This window comes from Rhamphochromis longiceps, linkage group LG16 (assembly GCF_057381845.1).
Source record: "Rhamphochromis longiceps isolate RC_006_pf linkage group LG16, R_longiceps_female_GT1.1, whole genome shotgun sequence".
Classification (NCBI taxonomy): domain Eukaryota; kingdom Metazoa; phylum Chordata; class Actinopteri; order Cichliformes; family Cichlidae; genus Rhamphochromis; species Rhamphochromis longiceps.
The window spans coordinates 19,213,105-19,233,525 of record NC_140572.1 but is presented as its reverse complement, the minus strand read 5'-3'; the positions used below and the strand labels follow the sequence as shown (position 1 = coordinate 19,233,525).

The 20,421-nt window shown below is 40.6% G+C and overlaps 2 protein-coding genes across 3 annotated transcripts; both read left to right on the top strand.

Moving 5' to 3' along the window:
- Positions 1-4,472: 4,472 nt before the first annotated feature.
- On the top strand, positions 4,473-10,487 carry otc (ornithine transcarbamylase). Its single transcript, XM_085385179.1, has 10 exons — positions 4,473-4,684; positions 4,769-4,907; positions 4,998-5,079; positions 6,703-6,790; positions 6,983-7,136; positions 7,215-7,337; positions 7,505-7,558; positions 7,651-7,800; positions 9,768-9,905; positions 10,017-10,487. The coding sequence occupies exons 1-10, from the start codon at positions 4,602-4,604 to the stop codon at positions 10,074-10,076; spliced, it is 1,071 nt and encodes a 356-aa protein (XP_085241305.1). The 5' UTR covers positions 4,473-4,601; the 3' UTR covers positions 10,077-10,487.
- Positions 10,488-11,003: 516 nt separating this feature from the next.
- On the top strand, positions 11,004-20,018 carry gpr161b (G protein-coupled receptor 161b). 2 transcript variants are annotated; one of them, XM_085383514.1, is made up of 6 exons: positions 11,004-11,315; positions 12,855-13,245; positions 14,822-15,543; positions 15,683-15,790; positions 17,691-17,816; positions 17,992-20,018. In XM_085383514.1, exons 2-6 carry the CDS (start codon positions 12,902-12,904, stop codon positions 18,261-18,263), a joined length of 1,572 nt encoding a protein of 523 aa, XP_085239640.1. In that variant the 5' UTR covers positions 11,004-11,315; positions 12,855-12,901; the 3' UTR covers positions 18,264-20,018. The 2 variants fall into 2 exon arrangements, with proteins under 2 accessions (XP_085239640.1, XP_085239639.1); XM_085383513.1 differs by having other exon boundaries at positions 11,018-11,315; positions 12,858-13,245.
- Positions 20,019-20,421: the final 403 nt, after the last annotated feature.

The following is a 20,421-nucleotide window of genomic DNA, read 5'->3' as shown; positions in this document are numbered from 1 at the left end:
TGTTTGAAGAATACTCAGAAATTATATCTCCATATCTTCATGTTGATTTAGACCACTGTCAAACTCACACACTGGGTAATGTGTATTGGTGTTGAATATATTGTTGGGCTTTTTGTTTGCACAGGTGTAACATGGTAGACTAATGTGCCTGGATTAATTCATCTCCATATTATTGTGTGAAGCTGCACTGGGTTGGGAGTGGTTGTGTGTGTCACATTTACAGTGAGCCAATGGCTATAATGGAGTTGGACTAATTAGAGGCAGGTGTAATTGATTGCACTGATACATTGGTCTACTTATAGCCCACACTACAAACACTGCTGTGTTAGTTTGTCTCTCTGTGCAGGTATGTAATGTGCTGAAACCTGTTCTGTTTGGGATGGATGGGTTGTGTGCTGTGAATTATATAGTGAAGGTGCTATTTTGTCTCTCTGTATAGGCCAGTGCCTATTATATGCCGCAGCCGAGTTGCAGAGGCCGGAGTGACCACTGGCTATCTATTTACAGGGTGGTAGGTCTCATAGGACAACTGCTAACCCTGTTCAAGTTAATGTGTGGAGTTCAACTGGCTTTGTGGCATAGCTGGCTCCGGACTTGGACTGTGTGTTTTTACTTGGTCCACAAATGGGACACTGGACTGTTTAATCTGTTACCTTTTGATTATTGTGTTAATAAATTATCTTTTAGAATTTTATTAACTGTCATCGTTTTACCCACGGCTGAGACAGTTGGTCAGACCTAGAATCTTTGTGTGTGTTACACAGGCACTTATGAAAACATGTCAGCTTTCAGCAAGATAGCTTTGATCATTTTGCATGATGGTAAAGCTGTTTTTGTTATGGTTGAGCATGAAACATGTTTCCATGATCATTTTCATGCTTTTCAAGTAAACGAAACCATTCCTAAGAAGATACTGGCCCTAGAAAGGGAGAAATTAAGACCTTTCAAATGTTTTGATGCCCAAATGTTATATGGGTGTGATTCACAATTTCATGTTGTGTCAGAGAGTTGTATTATTTAATTTGTTGGCTTAATGGAGACTTAGTCTTCCTCATGTTAACACTGCATTACAAGTGCTTTCTTTAAGCTTTCTTTAAATTACAAGTTTTTTCTTTAATTCTGTTAGGCCTATATGATCACACGTCTCAACTGTTTAGCTGCCATTATAATAGCTGTTTTAATGGTGAATGTTACACTATTACAATGCTGTTTTAATAAATAAATTCATACATTCATAATAATCAGTATGGTGTTTTTGTAGTATTTTATACCGAAAACCTTTTTTTCATTTGAGTAACACTATAAAATATCAAAATGAACTCTAGTTATGAATTAAATTTTACTCTGTGGTAGTAAAAATGTAACTCCATGAGAGTTTAGTTTTAACTCCTAAAAAGAGTTGAATAGTTACTGTCCCTCTGCACTCAAGGTTATTCAGTGGTCACCAGTGTTGGGAAGGTTACTTTTAAAATGTATTCCATTACAGAATACATGCCCCAAAATGTATTTTGTACGTGTTACGTTACTCAATGAGAGTAACGTATTCTGAATACTTTGGATTACTTAATATATTATCATTCAATTCAATTTTATTTATATAGCGCCAAATCACAACAAAAGTCGCCCCAAGGCGCTTCATAGATACAGAGAAAAACCCAACAATCATATGACCCCCTGTGAGCAAGCACTTTGGCGACAGTGGGAAGGAAAAACTCCCTTTTAACAGGAAGAAACCTCCGGCAGAACCAGGCTCAGGGAGGGGTGGCCATCTGCTGCGACCGGTTGGGGTGAGAGAAGGAAGACAGGATAAAGACATGCTGTGGAAGAGAGACAGAGGTTAATAACAGATATGATTCAATGCAGAGAGGTCTATTAATACATAGTGAGTGAGAAAGGTGACTGGAAAGGAAAAACTCAATGCATCATGGGAATCCCCCGGCAGCCTACATCTATTGCAGCATAACTAAGGGAGGATTCAGGGTCACCTGGTCCAGTCCTAAATATATGCTTTAGCAAAAAGGAAAGTTTTAAGCCTAATCTTGAAAGTAGAGATAGTGTCTGTCTCCCGAATCCAAACTGGAAGCTGGTTCCACAGAAGAGGGGCCTGAAAACTGAAGGCTCTCCCTCCCATTCTACTTGCTGTTTACAACTACATGAATGTGATTTATTACTATTACTGAAGGTCCACGGCTCATAGCCGAAAACTAGCTTTACTTTGTTGCCCGGGTCAGGTTTGCTAGCGAGAGACAGAGAAAGGCTGCTCCAACGGAACTTATTGTTTCAGAGGAAAACAGGAACACCGCGTACAACTGAGTCTTAATAGCTTACTTACAACTGGGCTCATCAGGCACTCTTCTTGGCTGCAGTGGTTGTTATTATTATTATTATTATATTTACATGCTTCCAGCTAGAGCTGGGCGATATGAGATTTTTTCATATCACGATATGTTTTTTTCATTTCAGGCGATAACGATATCTATCACGATATAAGCCAAATAACTATATTTGTAAGATTTAAATGTGCCGTTGCTCACAAGTAAAATGTGAAATAATCAGCAGCTTGTTTTGATTTAAATATTTATTTCCCATAATAAGTTCAACAGGGTAGATGTACTTAAGGAACATGAGACTTTTTCAGATAAATAAAGGCAAATATTGCAAACTACACAAAAGGCAGCCGCTAAAGCGTTTAAGTTTCAAAATAGAACAAACGAAACAGACTAAATTGTCAATTCCACTTAGAAACAAAGTATTAATTCTAAAAATAAATCTTAGTTTGTTTTACAGAAGAACAGACAAAACTAACTTTTGTCAATATCAAATAAACTGAGAACTAAAAGGAAATTCTCAATCTCTCCTTGTTGTATAGCTGAGCTTTTCAAACAGTTTTAACAGTTACTTTAGTCTGACAAAAGCCGAATGACGAATTAGTGCTTCCAGTCAGAGACTGAGGCTACGTCCACACGTACACGGGTGTTTTTGAAAACGGAGATTTTCCGTTTTCGTTTTAAAAAAATAATCCCATCCACACATAAAGGCAGAAATGAAGGAAATTCTATGAGACAGTTTGTCACATCCTTGGCTGATTTCGACCTCAAAGGGTGTGCTTGTGGCCATTTTGTGAAATAGTCAATAAAAACACAAATATACTGATGTCCGCTGTTGGTTTCAGTAGGTTTCCCAATAATGTCCATCCCAACCAATTAAAATGGCTGAGAAACCTTAAAAAGAAAAACATAGTTACATTAATTAATTGTTGCAGCACTTGCCTGACAAACTGCACACTGGGAAACCTAATCAAAAACAAAAGCAATTCAGTAAGAAACACAACAGTAAATTAATTTGAGAGATACAGAAACATTGCTGTGTTCATCTTAAAATAAGTTAGCTGTAGTAGAATTACAGAGTTTCTTTTGAGTACCCACCCAATTATTGACGTCCAATGACATCCCTGGCCAGTAGAAACGCTTTGAAATGGCTTCTCTTGTTTTTGTTTAGGTCAAAGAAAGGTCAAGCTAATTAAGACTAATTAAGACTACACATTTTGCCATTGTGTGTGTGTGTGTGTGTGTTAATATATGTATTGATGAGGTTTATAAACGCTACGAAGTTGCTGTTATTACCTTCAATGTCGTAAATAGCAGCTTTTCTTCGGAGAAGAAATTTCTCTTTTTTCGTGAAAAGCGCTGGATACTCGCCTTTTAGTTTATTTGCAACCAAACTCTTGTACTCGTCTGGTTCCATCCTCTTGTGGTGTTGGTTATAAAATAAATTGTTATCTTCTCGTTAGCTCAGAGGAACTCGGGTTTTCACAACGTGAACTAATTTGAATAATTAACGAGGAAACCCACGTGACCTAAGATTTTGGAAAAATGTGTCAATGTTGGAGTCGAATAGGCCTACGAAAGGTTGCCCAAAACTGACTTGCAAATTTTTGAAAAGCCCTGTTACTGACAAAGACGTGTATATTTATATGTTTTTTTTTTTAATTTAAATTATTTATTGTCAAAGAAAAACTGCTAACGTTTATTATTGATGGAGAGGACACACATTTTGGCAGACGCTGCCACACAGCCTGATAAAATCTGTACCCCTCTATAACCTTTGCTGGGAGGAAGAAATCCTCTCCAGAGTTACTGGGGTTATTGGTTATACTCTGATTTATTTTGCAAATAAACTCCTTCGTGATAGCACCGCTAATGTGCATTACAGAAATGTAAACCATAGTATCAACGTCTTTGTTTGGACAAACTATTCCCAGCAGATACTGGGAAGCACTTACTTCAATAGTCTTCCGCACGGCACATTACAATGTCACGAAGTTAGTATTAAAATCCATTCACGAATCGAGTCTGTTGTTTGTTTTCCAGGTTTACGCTTTATTGCGCGGATTGCAGATCAGTGACAAGTAGCGTACAGAAACGAAGCTGGGCAAGTGGCTCCTCCTCCTTTGCGCGCTCTCGTAGATTGGGAAACAGTTTTTGCCGGGGGTAACTACTTTTAGCAGGACACCTGAAACACAGGAGGCATACAGAAGTTGTTCCTCTCTGATGAAATATCCACATAGCATTGCGCTCCCGCTGCACTTACCGTGAGCCACCATGCCTCTGAGGCTGTCTGCTGCAAAAAGCCCGCTTTCCAGATATTTCCAATCTCTGCACAGCTGTTCAGCACGAGCGTTTGGGTAAGATAAATCCGAATGTGGAAGAAGAGCTGTGAAAGTAGGGTGCGGGTGATAAAAGATAAAATATATTTGTTGCTTTTCCAGCGCCGGAGCCGCCTGCCTCGGCTCGGTGAATTTAAAAGGTCGCAGCTGTCTGACTCTGAAGGATTTCAGCTCAGATGAAATCAAGAAGCTGCTGTGGGTCTCCGGAGACCTCAAGCATCGGATCAAGCACGAAAAACAGGTATTTAACTTTAATTGCAAAACTTCAGTACTTATAGTTGGTGTACTCTGTGGTCTCTGGATGTGTAATTAAGAGTCATTTCTATTTCAGTATTTGCCTCTTCTACAAGGAAAGTCGATTGCAATGATATTTGAGAAGAGGAGCACCAGAACAAGAATGTCCACAGAAACAGGTGTCAGTTTTTCTATGCAAACATATGCATGACGTGGCTCAGGGTATGGGATTTGACAGAGGCAAGATATTTCATTGCTATATGTAGTGGTGTGGAAAGGCTTTTGTCCCCCTATTCTGATTTCCTATTTTTTTGTTTGTCACATTTAAAATTTTCAGCTCATCAAACAAATTTAAATATTAGACAAAGATAACGCAAGTAAACGCAAAATGCAATTTCTAAATAAAGGTGTTTGTTAAGAGGAAAAAATCCAAACCTACATGACCCTGTATGAAAAATTATTGCCCAATAAAACCTAATAACTGGTTGGGCCACTTTTAGTAGCAACAACTTAAATTAGGTGTTTGCGATAACTGGCAATGAGTCTTTCACTGCACCGTGGAGGAATTTCAGCCGCTGATCTTTGCAGAATTGTTGTAATTCTGCCACATTAGAGGGTTTTTGAGCATGAGCCGCCTTTATACGGTCACGCCACAGCATCTCAATCAGATTCAGTCTTCATTTTGTTTTGCTTGTGTATCTTTATATTTTTCATGTGTTTGGTTACTCATATATTTCAGGGGTTTTTTTTTTCCTAATAGTCATTCTTTTTTATTTAATATTATGTTAAATTAATGGAAACTTGCTTCCACCACTGAAAAAAACAACATTTTTTTCTGTAAGTCACAAATTTAGGTTGTTATTGTGTATAAATTGAGCAATGAAAGTGATTCTGAAATTTGCTGTGTGTTTCTTTATGCATATAATGGATGCTTTCTCCCATTGGAAAAACAACAACAAAACACACACAAAAACATTGTTGTTATCCATAACTGCACACCTTCATGACGACCGTAACGAAACTTGGAATTTTCTTAACCTTAATTTAAAAATTTCAAGTTATTTCGTTCAATTTAGAAGTTTTTAGTTAACTATGTCAAGATGCGAAATTAATAAGTTACACAATCTTTTGATAATAACCCAAAATTTTTATTTGTTTTATTTTTTCAGAGGCAGAAAGTTGAAGTTTTTCCATAATTACTGTTTCAATTATACATCCCAATATTTGCTTTGTAGCTTTTTATTTGTTAGTCAGCTTTTTTATTATTTATATGTATTAACTGAATCATTCTTGATTTAATATTGGCATAGATCCATACAGTTACACCCTACAGTGAGTAATATGGTCTTGTCACATCAGGCCAAAGTCAGTCTTTGTTTACATAGATGACATGTATGAATGAATGCTTGCTTTATTTCACTGATGAAAACATGTTAATGTAGCTTTACCTATAGGGATTAAAAGTACAATGGTTTTAACAGTGGTATCTTACTGCATGGAAGGTCATTAAGCCAATAATTACATAAATTAAAAAACTATCCTTGTGCAGGAGCCCGGCTAATGCCATTCAGTGCAGTCATTGTTAATGTAGTCACAAAAGAACTGCTGAAAGGCGACTTTCAGTACAAACCCCCACCAAAACACTGATCAGCACTCCTCATTTCCCCTCTCCACCACCCCCACACTCCCCTTAGTGTGCACTCCTCTATATATTCCTGCCTGCACATTTACTTTAAGTACACTTTTTAAAGCACTAGTTGACTTTTAGGGAAACTAAAAGTACCTTAATCTTGTAACTCCAGGATTTTCTCTGCTGGGTGGACACCCCTGTTTCCTTACCTCACAGGACATCCACCTGGGAGTGAATGAGAGCTGCACAGATACAGCCAGGTGAGCTGTTGGTTTATCTCAGGGAAATAAAAGCAGCTGCAGGCTTTAACCTTTTCTATAGCAGTCTCCTCATGATTTTCATTGTTGTATGTAATTGCTGAAGAAGAAACGCAGTTTTTCTCAACAAGATTTCCCTCCTGGCTCAGTATATAAACCACAAAGTCCTTGTGCATGTCTGATCTTTCACAACAGGGTCCTCTCTGGATTCTGTGATGTTGTCTTGGCTCGTGTTTACAAGCACTCGACGCTGGAGGAGCTAGATAGGGAGGCTTCAATCCCCATCATTAACGGACTGTCAGATCTGTATCACCCAATCCAGATTCTGGCTGACTTCCTCACCTTACAGGTACTCTTACCCTGTGGTATTCTGCAATTTTAATGCACTAGTTGATAACCATGCAGTACCTGTTTTCTTTAAATCCAGGAGCATTACGGATCCCTTAATGGTCTAACGGTGAGCTGGATTGGAGATGGCAACAATGTTCTCCACTCCTTCATGATGACTGCAGCCAAACTCGGAGTTCATCTTAAGGTTGCTACACCGAAGGTTGGTTTCTTATTGCGCTATTGGATGCATGTGATCTCTTTGTTACTCTGGTCTTTGTATCTTATGTGTTTTTGTGTAGTTTGAGGTTAAAGGCAGGCAGTCAGCCTTGAGCTTCTTATCTGCGCACTTCTTGTGTCAGTAAGATAAAGTCATATCTTTGTGTTCAGGGGTACAAGCCAGACAAGGGCGTTACTGAAGAGGCACACAGGCTCGCCAAACAGGTGAGGTCCTCTAAAACCTGCCATTAATGTCTTCTAGTTTCAAGTATTCTGCCAAGGTTAATGTTAATAAATAATATTATATTCTGTCTCAGCATGGTACTCAGTTGATTCTGACCTCTGACCCCATGGAGGCTGCCCGTGACAGCAATGTCTTGGTCACTGACACCTGGGTCAGTATGGGACAGGAAGAGGAGAAGAAAAAGAGGCTAAAAGACTTCCATGGATACCAGATTTCTATGCAGGTAAAGAAGGACATTACTTTCAGCCAAGTAGTTACTCTCACCTTTTTACCTGTTTTTAAACACTAATATTTTTCAGATAAAAATCATTTATTTGCTATATGTTTGGGTGTGTATATGTGTATTAATGATACATGAATATATAACAAATCACGGAAAAGTATTGTTGTTGTTTTTTTTAGATAAAGACAAGAAAACTGTATAAAAATGGTTTTTGAGAAAGTTTTGTTTTTATGCATCATGTCACCACCTATTGAAACTGGTTTTAAATGGTTTTAGTTTAGTTTTTCTGCGTATACAGGGAGTGCAGAATTATTAGGCAAGTTGTATTTTTGAGGAATAATTTTATTATTGAACAACAACCATGTTCTCAATGAACCCAAAAAACTCATTAATATCAAAGCTGAATGTTTTTGTAAGTAGTTTTTAGTTTGTTTTTAGTTTTAGCTATTTTAGGGGGATATCTGTGTGTGCAGGTGACTATTAATGTGCATAATTATTAGGCAACTTAACAAAAAACAAATATATACCCATTTCAATTATTGATTTTTACCAGTGAAACCAATATAACATCTCCACATTCACAAATATACATTTCTGACATACAAAAACAAATCAGCGACCAATATAGACACCTTTCTTTGCAAAAGCCTGCCATCCATGGATTCTGTCAGTGTTTTGATCTGTTCACCATCAACATTGCGTGCAGCAGCAACCACAGCCTCCCAGACACTGTTCAGAGAGGTGTACTGTTTTCCCTCCTTGTAAATCTCACATTTGATGATGGACCACAGGTTCTCAATGGGGTTCAGATCAGGTGAACAAGGAGGCCATGTCATTAGTTTTTCTTCTTTTATACCCTTTCTTGCCAGCCACGCTGTGGAGTACTTGGACGCGTGTGATGGAGCATTGTCCTGCATGAAAATCATGTTTTTCTTGAAGGATGCAGACTTCTTCCTGTACCACTGCTTGAAGAAGGTGTCTTCCAGAAACTGGCAGTAGGACTGGGAGTTGAGCTTGACTCCATCCTCAACCCGAAAAGGCCCCACAAGCTCATCTTTGATGATACCAGCCCAAACCAGTACTCCACCTCCACCTTGCTGGCGTCTGAGTCGGACTGGAGCTCTCTGCCTTTACCAATCCAGCCACGGGCCCATCCATCTGGCCCATCAAGACTCACTCTCATTTCATCAGTCCATAAAACCTTAGAAAAACCAGTCTTGAGATATTTCTTGGCCCAGTCTTGACGTTTCAGCTTGTGTGTCTTGTTCAGTGGTGGTCGTCTTTCAGCCTTTCTTACCTTGGCCACGTCTCTGAGTATTGCACACCTTGTGCTTTTGGGCACTCCAGTGATGTTGCAGCTCTGAAATATGGCCAAACTGGTGGCATCTTGGCAGCTGCACGCTTGACTTTTCTCAGTTCATGGGCAGTTATTTTGCACCTTGGTTTTTCCACACGCTTCTTGCGACCCTGTTGACTATTTTGAATGAAACGCTTGATTGTTCGATGATCACGCTTCAGAAGCTTTGCAATTTTGAGACTGCTGCATCCCTCTGCAAGATATCTCACTATTTTTGACTTTTCTGAGCCTGTCAAGTCCTTCTTTTGACCCATTTTGCCAAAGGAAAGGACGTTGCCTAATAATTATGCACACCTGATATAGGGTGTTGATGTCATTAGACCACACCCCTTCTCATTACAGAGATGCACATCACCTAATATGCTTAATTGGTAGTAGGCTTTCGAGCCTATACAGCTTGGAGTAAGACAACATGCATGAAGAGGATGATGTGGACAAAATACTCATTTGCCTAATAATTCTGCACTCCCTGTAGTATACACAGTTAGATACTTTCATATTAAGAAAACAAGTTCAAGGAAGGGAAGGAAAGTCTAAGTCACATCCCTGAAAATCCTTACACTCCATGGACGATAACACTTACCCGTGGTTTGATGCCCTTCTGTTACAGACAGGAAGTGTGGCCAAGTCAGACTGGACCTTCCTGCACTGTCTCCCTCGGAAAATGGAGGAGGTGGATGATCAGGTGTTCTACTCATCCCGTTCTCTCGTTTTTTCGGAGGCAGAGAATAGAAAATGGACCATCATGGTGGGCTGAAATGTTAACGCACAATGTGCTGTTTGAGTTTGTTTTAATCCCCTTTTAACTCCAGTTTAATTTTCTTTCAACTGACCATCACAACTGTCTTCTGTCTTTCAGGGCCTCATTGTTTCTCTTCTGACCGACTACACGCCACAGATCCCCATGCTGAAGTTTTAACATCAGTTATTAAGAGGGACTAAGCTTTTCTGTGGCATGGGATGACTTCAAAGAAGACTTTTGCAATGCTGTCATATTGTAACTTCAGGATAGAGCTGCCATGTGGGAGCGTGGGGCTGTGGTGTGCTTCTGTTTATGTGTAGTAGGTCTGTGTGTCAAAGTGCAGAGAACCCAGGAATTCCCAGGACTCGCTTATTGCTCACAGTTCTTATTTCACTCTTGTGTGATGTGTCACCACAGCTGCCTTAAAACTTCAGTGACGATGAAGAACTAGAGGTTAATCCATAAATAAAATACCCCCACTGATTTTGTAAATGTTTAGTGCATATCTGGAATTTGCAATACACCAATGATACAGAGATACTATTTAATAAAATGTATTTTGTGACCAAGGGCCTCACTTGAAGCCACTTCAGTCAATTGTTCAATTACTTTTAAGCCTCTGAAAATGGGGAAGTGTATAAAAATGCACAATATTTTATCATAAAACCCTGTGAGTTTAAGCTGAAAGTCTGCACTCACAAAATCACACTATGACACCGCTTTATATACTACACTTGCAGAACTAAACATGTTATGTGTTATTGGCTGAGTGCGCCCCCTATGGGATGGAGCCGTGAAGCCTTCAGAGTTTTTTCATTGGATAAGCGGAGGTGACGTTTTAGTGCGGGAAGCTATGATCTACGTGGGTGGTCCAGCTGGATAAAACGATGCAGCTCAGTAATTCATTCATAAACAAGCCGGCCTGTCATCAAGTAAACACTCACGCACACATTCACATGGCTTTGTAAACACTACTATAAACGCACACGGTGCGTGTGGCATCCGCGAAAGAATACACTATACTTTCATCGTTGTTCTGCACTTGTCATAAGGATTTGATCACAACAAACTCCACACGGTTAAATTAAATAACGTAAGCTGGTTCAATGGCAATATGAAAGCAAGACAATGCTCTTAAGCGACCACCCACGTACGGAAGGAGACTGCTCGGGGAGGGAGTCGAAGCTGAGGTGGGAGGTGGATGGGGAGGAGGACGCCATTGCAGCCGCAGCTGGCCGTTTGTGAGTCGGCGGAGGAGAGAGACATTACCAAAGTGAACAATGTCGACTGGCTTTCAGGGATTTCCCTGGCTCGGCTCTCTCTTCTGGGGCTGTGGTGTGGAAACAGAGGAGTAAGATGGACGTTTTATCCCCGTCGAGAGTGAAAATGTGGAGCCGCAGCGCTGAGCCTAAGCAGGTCAAAAAAAAAAGAGCCGAGTTTCAGGGGGGACAATGGGGGAAAGTTTTGGCTAACTAACGGTAGTTTTAGCTAATGTTAGCGTTACCGCTAACTCACCGTGCTGCACCTTCTTCACATGTGCAAGATGCAGTTTTATTTTGTATTTTTTTACTTCCATATTCACGCTAAATCAAAAGGTTAACACTAACAGGGAAACAAAATTGTGAGCTTTAACAACAATTACGCTTTTCCGATGCGAAATAATGTGCAAAGATAATGCTTTCCACTAGTGAAAGGCTTTAACTGTGACCGAAGACTGTTTAATAGTGAAAAGTTTACCCTGGCTGTAAACAGTCTTTTAACGTGGTGAAATCTAGTGTTCAAATCCTCTATAGTTTTTTAAAACTGCAGTAAATTGTTGCTGGAGTTATTGTTATACATTAGTAGAGTTATATTGCTAGTACATAAACACGTATGGTGGGAGGTGGTACAGTAACCAGTGTTTGTTAGTTTTATTTCTGACATTCTTTTTCACCTGTAAACATTTACTTTTGTACTTTGAACCTTAATGTGAAACGTGTGTGTACCACTTTACTTAAAGCCGTCACTATTTAGTATTCATATGTAGCATACATATTTTATAAATATGTAAAATTTGTACCATGGAGCAAAATTTGGGCAAATCCAGGTAACTCCAGAGTTTAGCCTCGACTGTGAAGGCAGTTCACTTCTTACTGCGGTATATCCCCGTGGATGAGCTGCAGTCCTAACCTGTTCTAGATGAGGTTATGATCAAGATTAGACCTCAACCACGTCCTGTCCAGTTAGTTCTCTGGAATATATCACGCCAAGAAGAGTGATATCTACTACCTACTAGCACAAAGGGTGCTAGTAGGTAGTAGGAAGATCTGAGGTCTTTATCTTTCTCTAAAGACCATCTGTAATTAATATTTAGTCTTAGATGCATCTTTATTCTGTAATGTTAGTTTTCTCTGTTGGCTGTAAACAATTCTGCAACTTGTTGTTGTTGTTTTTGTTCTATAAGCATAAATATTTGATGTCAAACCAGGGCATCTGTTTGGGGATTGAACTTGGCTGTAGATTAGTTTGAATTCGTTTTTTTGCGTTTATTCTTTTCTCACAGAGCGTTAAACACTATTGATAGTTTGTCTGCAGCAGCTGTATTATGTGTTTAACCTCTGAAAATGACCTGTGCATGTTTTTGATTGCTCAGATGCTTCCAACGCTTTAGATTTGATAAATCCTGGATTGACTACTTCATGTTACCCTAAGCCCGAATCCTGTTGTTGGGCTAACTAAAGCCAGATAACAATATCCTGCGTATGTTATCAAACTTGCTTCATAGTACAGGTCCCTGGTCTTTGCTATTAGTTTTTGTGCTGCAGAAAATAGTAAAATCCATGAGTTGAGTTCCAGCTGCATGAATGTAGATTGAGGGTTGAAGGGTTGTTTTTCGCTGTAATTCATGATATTGTTTTGTTTTTTTCTTTGTCTTAGTTTGGCAATTTATTTTGTCTAATAATGCCTTCTCCTCAGCAGTCCCCCACCATTCCTTCACCAGTCCGGTGGCCCAGCTTCTCACCATGAACACGAGCAGGAACTGTACCACAGTGGGGAATGGCGAGGGTCTGGCTGCCCTGGAGTCAGTCTCCATTGTGACCATCACGCTGCTCGCCTGCCTCGGGAACTTTCTGATTGTGGCAACCCTTTATCGCAGGCCTTATCTGCTCACACCCAGCAACAAGTTTGTGTTCAGCCTGACTCTGTCCAACCTGCTGCTGTCCGTGCTGGTGCTACCGTTTGTAGCTGTGAGCTCAGCAAAGAGAGAGTGGATGTTTGGGGTGGTGTGGTGCAACTTCACCGCCCTGCTCTATCTCCTCATCAGCTCTGCCAGCATGCTTACCCTTGGAGCTATCGCTATCGACAGGTTAGTGCCAGATTATACTGTATTATATTGTAGCCCTATAATCAATCTAAGCATTTAACTTGAATTCTTTTAAAAAGTGAGCCCTTACACTGACATTAGGACATATGGTTCCCTCCAGCGGAGAACCTGTAGCCCATTTTTGGTCTCTGCTAATTTCTGAGAAAGATTTAGCTGATTAATGCATCGCTATATTATTAATTTATCCCAGATGTTGGGAGATTCTGGCATCAAATGGACTAGAGCATGAAATTTAGTGTTGCTTTAAGTCCTGAAGCTGAACGTAACCAAGACAGTAAAGTTACAGTAAGCATAGGAAACTGAAGGTTAGCAATTTTCCACTTCAAGCTCAGATGAATGTTATGCTGAATAAAGTTTTAAAAAATGCTCTTGGTGCATTTCCCTCTAACGTCACACTCTTGTAAATAAGAGAGGTTAACCACAGACTTAATTTGTGGTATTTTCCTGTAGATTTCTCTGATCAGGTGATGAGCATGGGCTTAAATGCTTGAACTTTAAATGCCTGCTTAAACAAATACATGGAATAAAGCCAGTAAACATATTGCACAAAATTTATAGACAAAAAGTTATAGATATTTTAAGGCACTTTATTTATTCCAACAACAAAAAAACATCTTTGATATTTGGGGTTTCCTAGTTTTCATTTTCTGGTTCCAGTTTTTAGACTCGATCGTATTTTGCCAATATTTTGTGCAAGTACTTTGTGTAATAACAAACTCAAATGGTTATTCAGACACAAAGTTCAGTTTATTTTGCTTTGCTTGTAAGAAGGGGAGAATTGTTAATTAATTTTGGTAATCAAAAAATATACAGTAACATACAATACCATCTCAGAAAATGTCCTTCCAGCCCCATTATTTGTCCATCAAACATTCCCCGGCTGTGAGGTTTTCTCTATGTATCCATGTTTTGTTTGATTGCAAATTTAAATTCTTTGGGTTGTGGCTTATTTGTTCAGAAAACCATGCAATTAGGAGACACCTTTGGGACTCGAGGAAATTGTTAGCAGCTGTTCTGTTGTTTTCCTAAATGCTAGAAAACGCCTGAAATGATTAATCTGATGTTCAGACCAATAATCAACAATTGAATGACTTTTGAGATTAACACTAAAGTTTCAGCACTTATAATAACTTCTTATCCACATGCACTGCCTTTCAGATTTTCTGGAGCTACTTTTAAACCGCTGCAGTTGAATACTGTTTTAATTCTGTTGGGTGTCGCAGAGCTACCGAGAGCTACTGTAAATTTTCTGTGTAGCGCACAGTTCCTGCTGTTCTCACTGCTCACCTAATTATCCTCAGCATCCTTTGGGAATTTTAGATTACAGAGCCTGTTTTTGTTCTTCTGCCAAGCCCGTCTGTTCTCTTCTGTTTGCAGCTTTTAGGAAAACATTTCACAGGATTGTCGGGGAGAGAGAAAAGTGCAGCTTTTAGCTTTTGTATCACTGACTCCAATCTCAGCAGCCTGTGTGCTAGTCTGATCAAAAGTCTCCCTGGAGGACGGTGTTGAGTTCCTGTTGTGCAGATTTCTTCATCGTGCTCATGTCTCCTCACAACAGGTACTACGCCGTGCTCTACCCGATGATCTACCCCATGAAGATCACAGGCAACCGGGCGGTTGTCGTCATCGCCTACGTGTGGTTTCACTCGTTGGTAGGCTGCCTGCCTCCTCTGTTCGGCTGGTCCTCCTTTGAGTTCGACTGCTTCAAGTGGACGTGCGTGGCGTCGTGGCACAGAGAGCCGAGCTACACGGCCTTCTGGGTCACCTGGTGCATCCTCCCACCCTTCTTCATTATGCTGGCGTGTTACGGTGTCATTTTCCGCGTAGCCCGCATGAAAGCCCGCAAAGTTCACTGTGGGACTGTTGTTGTGGCCCAGGACGACTCCACTGGAGCCCAGAGGAACGGGCGTAAGAACTCGAGCACCTCGACTTCCTCTAATGGAAGTCGGCGGAGCCTCGTGTACGCAGGGAGTCAGTGCAAGGCTTTAGTCACCATCTTAGTGGTGATTGGCACCTTCCTCATGACCTGGGGGCCATACGTTGGGGTGGTGGGCACTGAGGCCTTGTGGGGTCAGGGCAGCGTGTCTCAGTGGGTGGAGACTCTGGTAGCGTGGCTGTCTTTCTGCAGCGCGGTGTGCCACCCACTCATCTATGGCCTGTGGAATAAAACTGTGAGGAAGGAGCTGCTGGGGATGTGCTTTGGAGATCGGTACTACAGAGAGTCGTTTGCCACGCGCCAAAGGACGTCCCGCCTCTTCAGCATCTCCAACAGAATCACAGGTGGGACTATAGCTGGGGCTCTCTGTGTCATGCAGATGTGTGTGTATGTTGCTGGTTTTATCTTTAGTAAATGCATAAGGCTGGTTTAGATTTATATTCCTGCGGGATGTGATGATCTCATGAGAATTTGTGTTTTCAGACTTGGGGATGTCCCCACACCTGACTGCCATGCTCGCGGGTGGAGGACAGCTGTTGGCCCCAGGAAGCAGCACAGGAGACACTGGCTTCAGTTTCACTCAGGACTCATGTAAGTTGCACACGGAAAGGGGGAAATAATTGCTTCATATCAAAAACTCCAAGCAATCCTCAAGTGCTGCCAAGAGCATGCCAAAGCAACAGGTGGCGATATAACCCTAAGCGTGAAGAAATGTACTATGTACTAATAAAAACGGTGCACAGTCTGATGTCCACATTTAAGTGCAGAAACTAAGATTTTGGAAAAACTTCATCCTGGCAGGAGTTTTTCAGTGGTCGAAAGGCAAATACACAGAAAAGCCATATTTACCAAAACACCCATGTACGTGTAGATGTAGCACAAGCTGTCTTACCATTGTGTCCATTTTTTATTTATTTATTTATTTTTACAAACAGGACATGATATTAGTGCATCTAATTAAAATTCATACATTTCCGAACCTGATCTTTCAGCAGCTCCTCTGTTTTCTTTTTTGCCTGCGTTGTGAGCTTTTGTATCCACAACACTGTTGTTTCAATTCGTTTTTATAGGGAGTTGACTAACTTCAATAATCATTGCAGAAAAATTATAAGTGTATGAAAAATTTAAATTTAGTAAAAAAAAAAAAAAAAACCCTGCATATTATCATGCATGTCTATTAGTCCAGGGGTGCTGGAGCCTATTTCACCTGCCAAAGGGTCAAAAGGTTGGGTAGACCCTGGATGCAGATGAGGATCTGAAAAAAATGACAATTTGTCATGTGTACCTTATTATCATCTCTTCTATGTAGACTTTACAGATCCCCAACCCCGAGACTGAGGCAGTTTGATGATTGTAGGATTATCGTGTATTTTATCCCTACAGACTCGTGAATAAAATGAAACATCCCTCAAAAGGTTGATTCTGTTCATCTGGACGTAGAATTTTTCAGTGGGAGAAAGGTTTCGTCACTCATCCAAGTGACTTCTTCAGTCTCAGCTGACTGCAGGTTACCCCAATCTTATAAACAGTACATTTGCATAATGATTGAAACTAGCACCACTGAAGGAACAATGGGCTGGGAGGTCTGTTCCATGATCATTAATATGTAAATTCTCATGACCATTGATCAACAACTACTGATCAAAGACCAATGCACTGTTTATAAGGTTGGTCAAAATGTCAAAAGTGTTTGATTGGCCACCATAATCTGCTTAAGTTTTTAAGATGACAGAAAAACTGAAGGTATTCTGAAAGTTAAGAATATTTACATTTTTCCAGCAGCATTTGACAGCTAATCGAGCAGTTGAGATTCTTCATAAACATACAGCATTGTCACACAGTCATCAGCCTACAGAAACTTACCAGACCGTGGAGTTTGTTAAAAGAGCTCTTTCCTGCAGCAGACCGAAACACAGTGAATCACTGCTGTTTGGCTTCAAATAGAATTGAAAGCATGTTCCTATGGGTGAAATCCCTTCAGCGCCTGGTCGTTTGTTTCAGAATACTTTCGCTCTAGAAAAAAATGCTACATAAATACCTTTTCATTTAAGAACATACTGAGGGCTTATTGAGAACTTTTTGTCCAATTATGCCAAAAACATGCTGCATCGCCTAACTTTGATTTAGAATTTATGCGTTTCTAGAAAGAAAAGCAGCACTTTTTTTTTTCTCAATTTTTTTCTACAGTTAAGTTTAAAATTAAAAGAGAACAAAGCTGTAAAGATGAAGTTTGAAAGCCTTACAAACCTTACTGCATCATACACCTCTTTGTTGGGCAGCCTTTTTGTTTTCCAGCTCATGTTTTTAACTGATCCTGTAGGGAGGGCAAGTGGTGTCATGTTCAACACAAACAAATGTCTTGTGATCCACCTTTGTGTGTACATTTGTGGCCATATGGTATGAAGATGACTTTTACTGCAACTTTCCTGCAATCTCTGTTAAGTTCTGCTTGCAGTTAACTTGCAATGATCCTCTTTATTTTCCTACACAGGCACAGATGTGATGCTGCTGGATAACTTCTCCACAGATGGCTCCTCCCTCGCGCAGCACCACGGGCCTCCGTCCGGGAAAAGGAGGAGCTCAGTCACCTTTGAAGACCAGGTGGAGCATTCCAAAGGTATCCGTCATTCATTTCCCGCTTCTACAGAAGATTAGAGAGCAGGGAAAATACCTTAGACTTCACATGATACACAAATGACCAAAAAAAGAAAAGAAAAGGGACCAGGCAAGAGAATTGTTTACTGTAGCTTGTGTTTACCAAAGCTTTGACTGATGTCTGTTGATTTCCCCAGCTGAAAACACATCCTCAGTCCAGATCCACGCAGAGGTGCACAAATCTCTCGACATGTTCGCCTCCTGCTTGGCGAAAGCCATAGAGAGCGATGCTAAGCTCACCCTGTTTGGGGAGAGTTCAGCTCTGTCAGCAGGACTCCTCACAGCGAGGGCCGCACCGAGGCCCAGATATCTGGAAGGCCAGAGACTGAGGCTGGAGAGTATTGATGAAGGGATCGTTAAGGATGACAGAGGTGAAGAAGAGCAGGATGGAGAGGAGAAACCCACCTGAACAGCAGCTTTCCCACTCTTGACTAGGGATGGGTACCGGTGTTCTGACGTAAACGGTAGTAACCAGACCGAAAAGCAGCGCACATTTCAGTGCTTTATTTCGGTGCTTTTTTTTCCTGAGCTGTGATACACTTTAGATTCTAGCCAATCATTTTACGTTTCCGAGGATAGTAGGCGGGGCCAGGTACGTACGTTCTTTTAGAGCAGAGCTACAGATTAAAAATGCCCAAGGCGAAGCAGTCAAAAGTCTGGCTGTACTTCACAGCAAAATATGCAAACTCAGCAGCCTGCAACAAGTGCTTCAAGCTGATACTGTGATACTGTCAAAGGAGGTAACACCTCAAATCCGATGAAACAGCTGGCGACGCATAGAGGTTTTTTTTTTTAAAAGCCGAGAAATGCGCCGTATTTGATAGCTTGCTGCGAGACCTCACACCGAGCGCATCTACTGCGGGTGTGGTGCCTGTTATCAGACCCGGAGTTAGCAACATCCCCAAAAACACGAAGAGGAGAGTCCTGGCCCCTAGCCCTGCCAGTGTAGCAGAAATGATGACGGATGATGATGCAGCAGCAGCCGTTCTTCTCTGCGTGAGTAGCTTAATGTTGTTCGTGTGTAATTTACGTTGAGTAGGCTAACCACGTTATTACATGAATGCAGGTAAGGTGAACTAGCAAACAGCGTCGTAGTTACATGCGGCTGTCTTCTTGTTTGATGGCAGATACTCCCTTCACCCTGGCCAAAAAGGCTAAAATGACCAAAGAAAAAGAGGGAAACAGCTGAACATGAGAGGTTTTTGGACAAAGTTTGTGTTTTTTCCATTGTTTAAGCTCTGCTTCCAGCCAAGAGTGATACCATATATGCCCCATAGCTGCAGAAAAGGCTGTTATCTTTTTATAAAAAACAGCTGAACATGAGAGGTTTTTGGACCAATTTTGTGTTCTCCATTCTTTAAGCACCGTTCGAGCACCGGCACCGTTTCAAAAGTACCGATTTGGCACCGGTATCGGATAAAACCTAAACGATACCCATCCCTACTCTTGACACTGTTACAGAGCTCTGTGGTACCGCTGATGAAGTCTGCCCTCTTTACATGTGGATACTCCTTACTTGAAATTATTAGCGAACAGGAAGAGGCACGTTATTCATTCTACGATGTTGGACCCAGTGCATAGCATCAAATCTAATAGGAAGCCTTAACTACTGTAACTTCATTGGTCTGATCATTTTATTAACTTCTGCTATAATATATATTATGTTATTGTATGTTTTTAAGCTTAATAAGAAAAATTGCCTCAGTGGGCAAAATGAAAAAAAAATAAAATAAAATAACAGCATCTTTTGACAGATTAGCTCTTTTCAGGTAGAATTTCTCTCCTAACATTGCACTCAGTAAATCCTCACTACAGGTTTTCCACTCACTGTGGAGAATTAGACTGTGAGGTACGTGTTTACTCAACGCAGGACAACCTGCACCTTTGTCACTCTTACTGGTACAGGATGAACTCCAGTAATTTGAATTTGCATGGGAAAGAGTCATTTTCAATATTATTATTATCACCGTCACTTTGCCTCCTGCAACAGTGAAGTTTTACTGATTTCAGAGGCATCACTGGTAGATTTGGACAAAGGAGTCGTTGAAATGGCTTTAGTTTGCAGATCAAAGTGAAATTAAGTTAGACTGAACAGCTGTTCTGTGTTCTAGTAGCTGCAGTTTCAACAGAGTCAAAGACACTTGGTATAACAACATTTACACACTTCTAAATGACCCAATTAATATGTGCACATTCCAGTGACAATGGGATGCAGTTTGCATTTTGTTCAGTGATGTTAGTAAAGGTACGGCATAACACTTTGCATATATGAACATATTCTGCCAGCAAAAAATCTAAAATGTCTGTTAATATCTGTAGTATGAATAAGGTGCCTGCTGTAAGCACGGCTGGAGGCCTGGTATTTCATGATTACGTGCGACTGTGGGCAAACAGAGTTATTGCACTTAAACACACAATGGGTACTCTTTCACTGCAGTTTCTTATCAGTGAAGACCGAATGAGCTAACAAGAAATGGAGATCATAGGAAAATGAAGTCCAGAATCAATAATCGATCTTGTTGATGTCAGAAATGTTTGTGTGTTTAGTGTTGAATCAGGAAACCTGA

Coding starts and splice junctions, on each gene's coding strand:
- otc (XM_085385179.1), top strand. CDS start 4,602: ATGCCTCTGAGGCTGTCTGCTGCAAAAAGCCCGCTTTCCAGATATTTC. Junction 7,137..7,214: donor CTGACTTCCTCACCTTACAG/GTACTCTTACCC, acceptor CTTTAAATCCAG/GAGCATTACGGATCCCTTAA. Junction 7,801..9,767: donor GATACCAGATTTCTATGCAG/GTAAAGAAGGAC, acceptor CTTCTGTTACAG/ACAGGAAGTGTGGCCAAGTC.
- gpr161b (XM_085383514.1), top strand. CDS start 12,902: ATGAACACGAGCAGGAACTGTACCACAGTGGGGAATGGCGAGGGTCTG. Junction 15,544..15,682: donor CATCTCCAACAGAATCACAG/GTGGGACTATAG, acceptor TTGTGTTTTCAG/ACTTGGGGATGTCCCCACAC. Junction 15,791..17,690: donor CAGTTTCACTCAGGACTCAT/GTAAGTTGCACA, acceptor TTTCCTACACAG/GCACAGATGTGATGCTGCTG.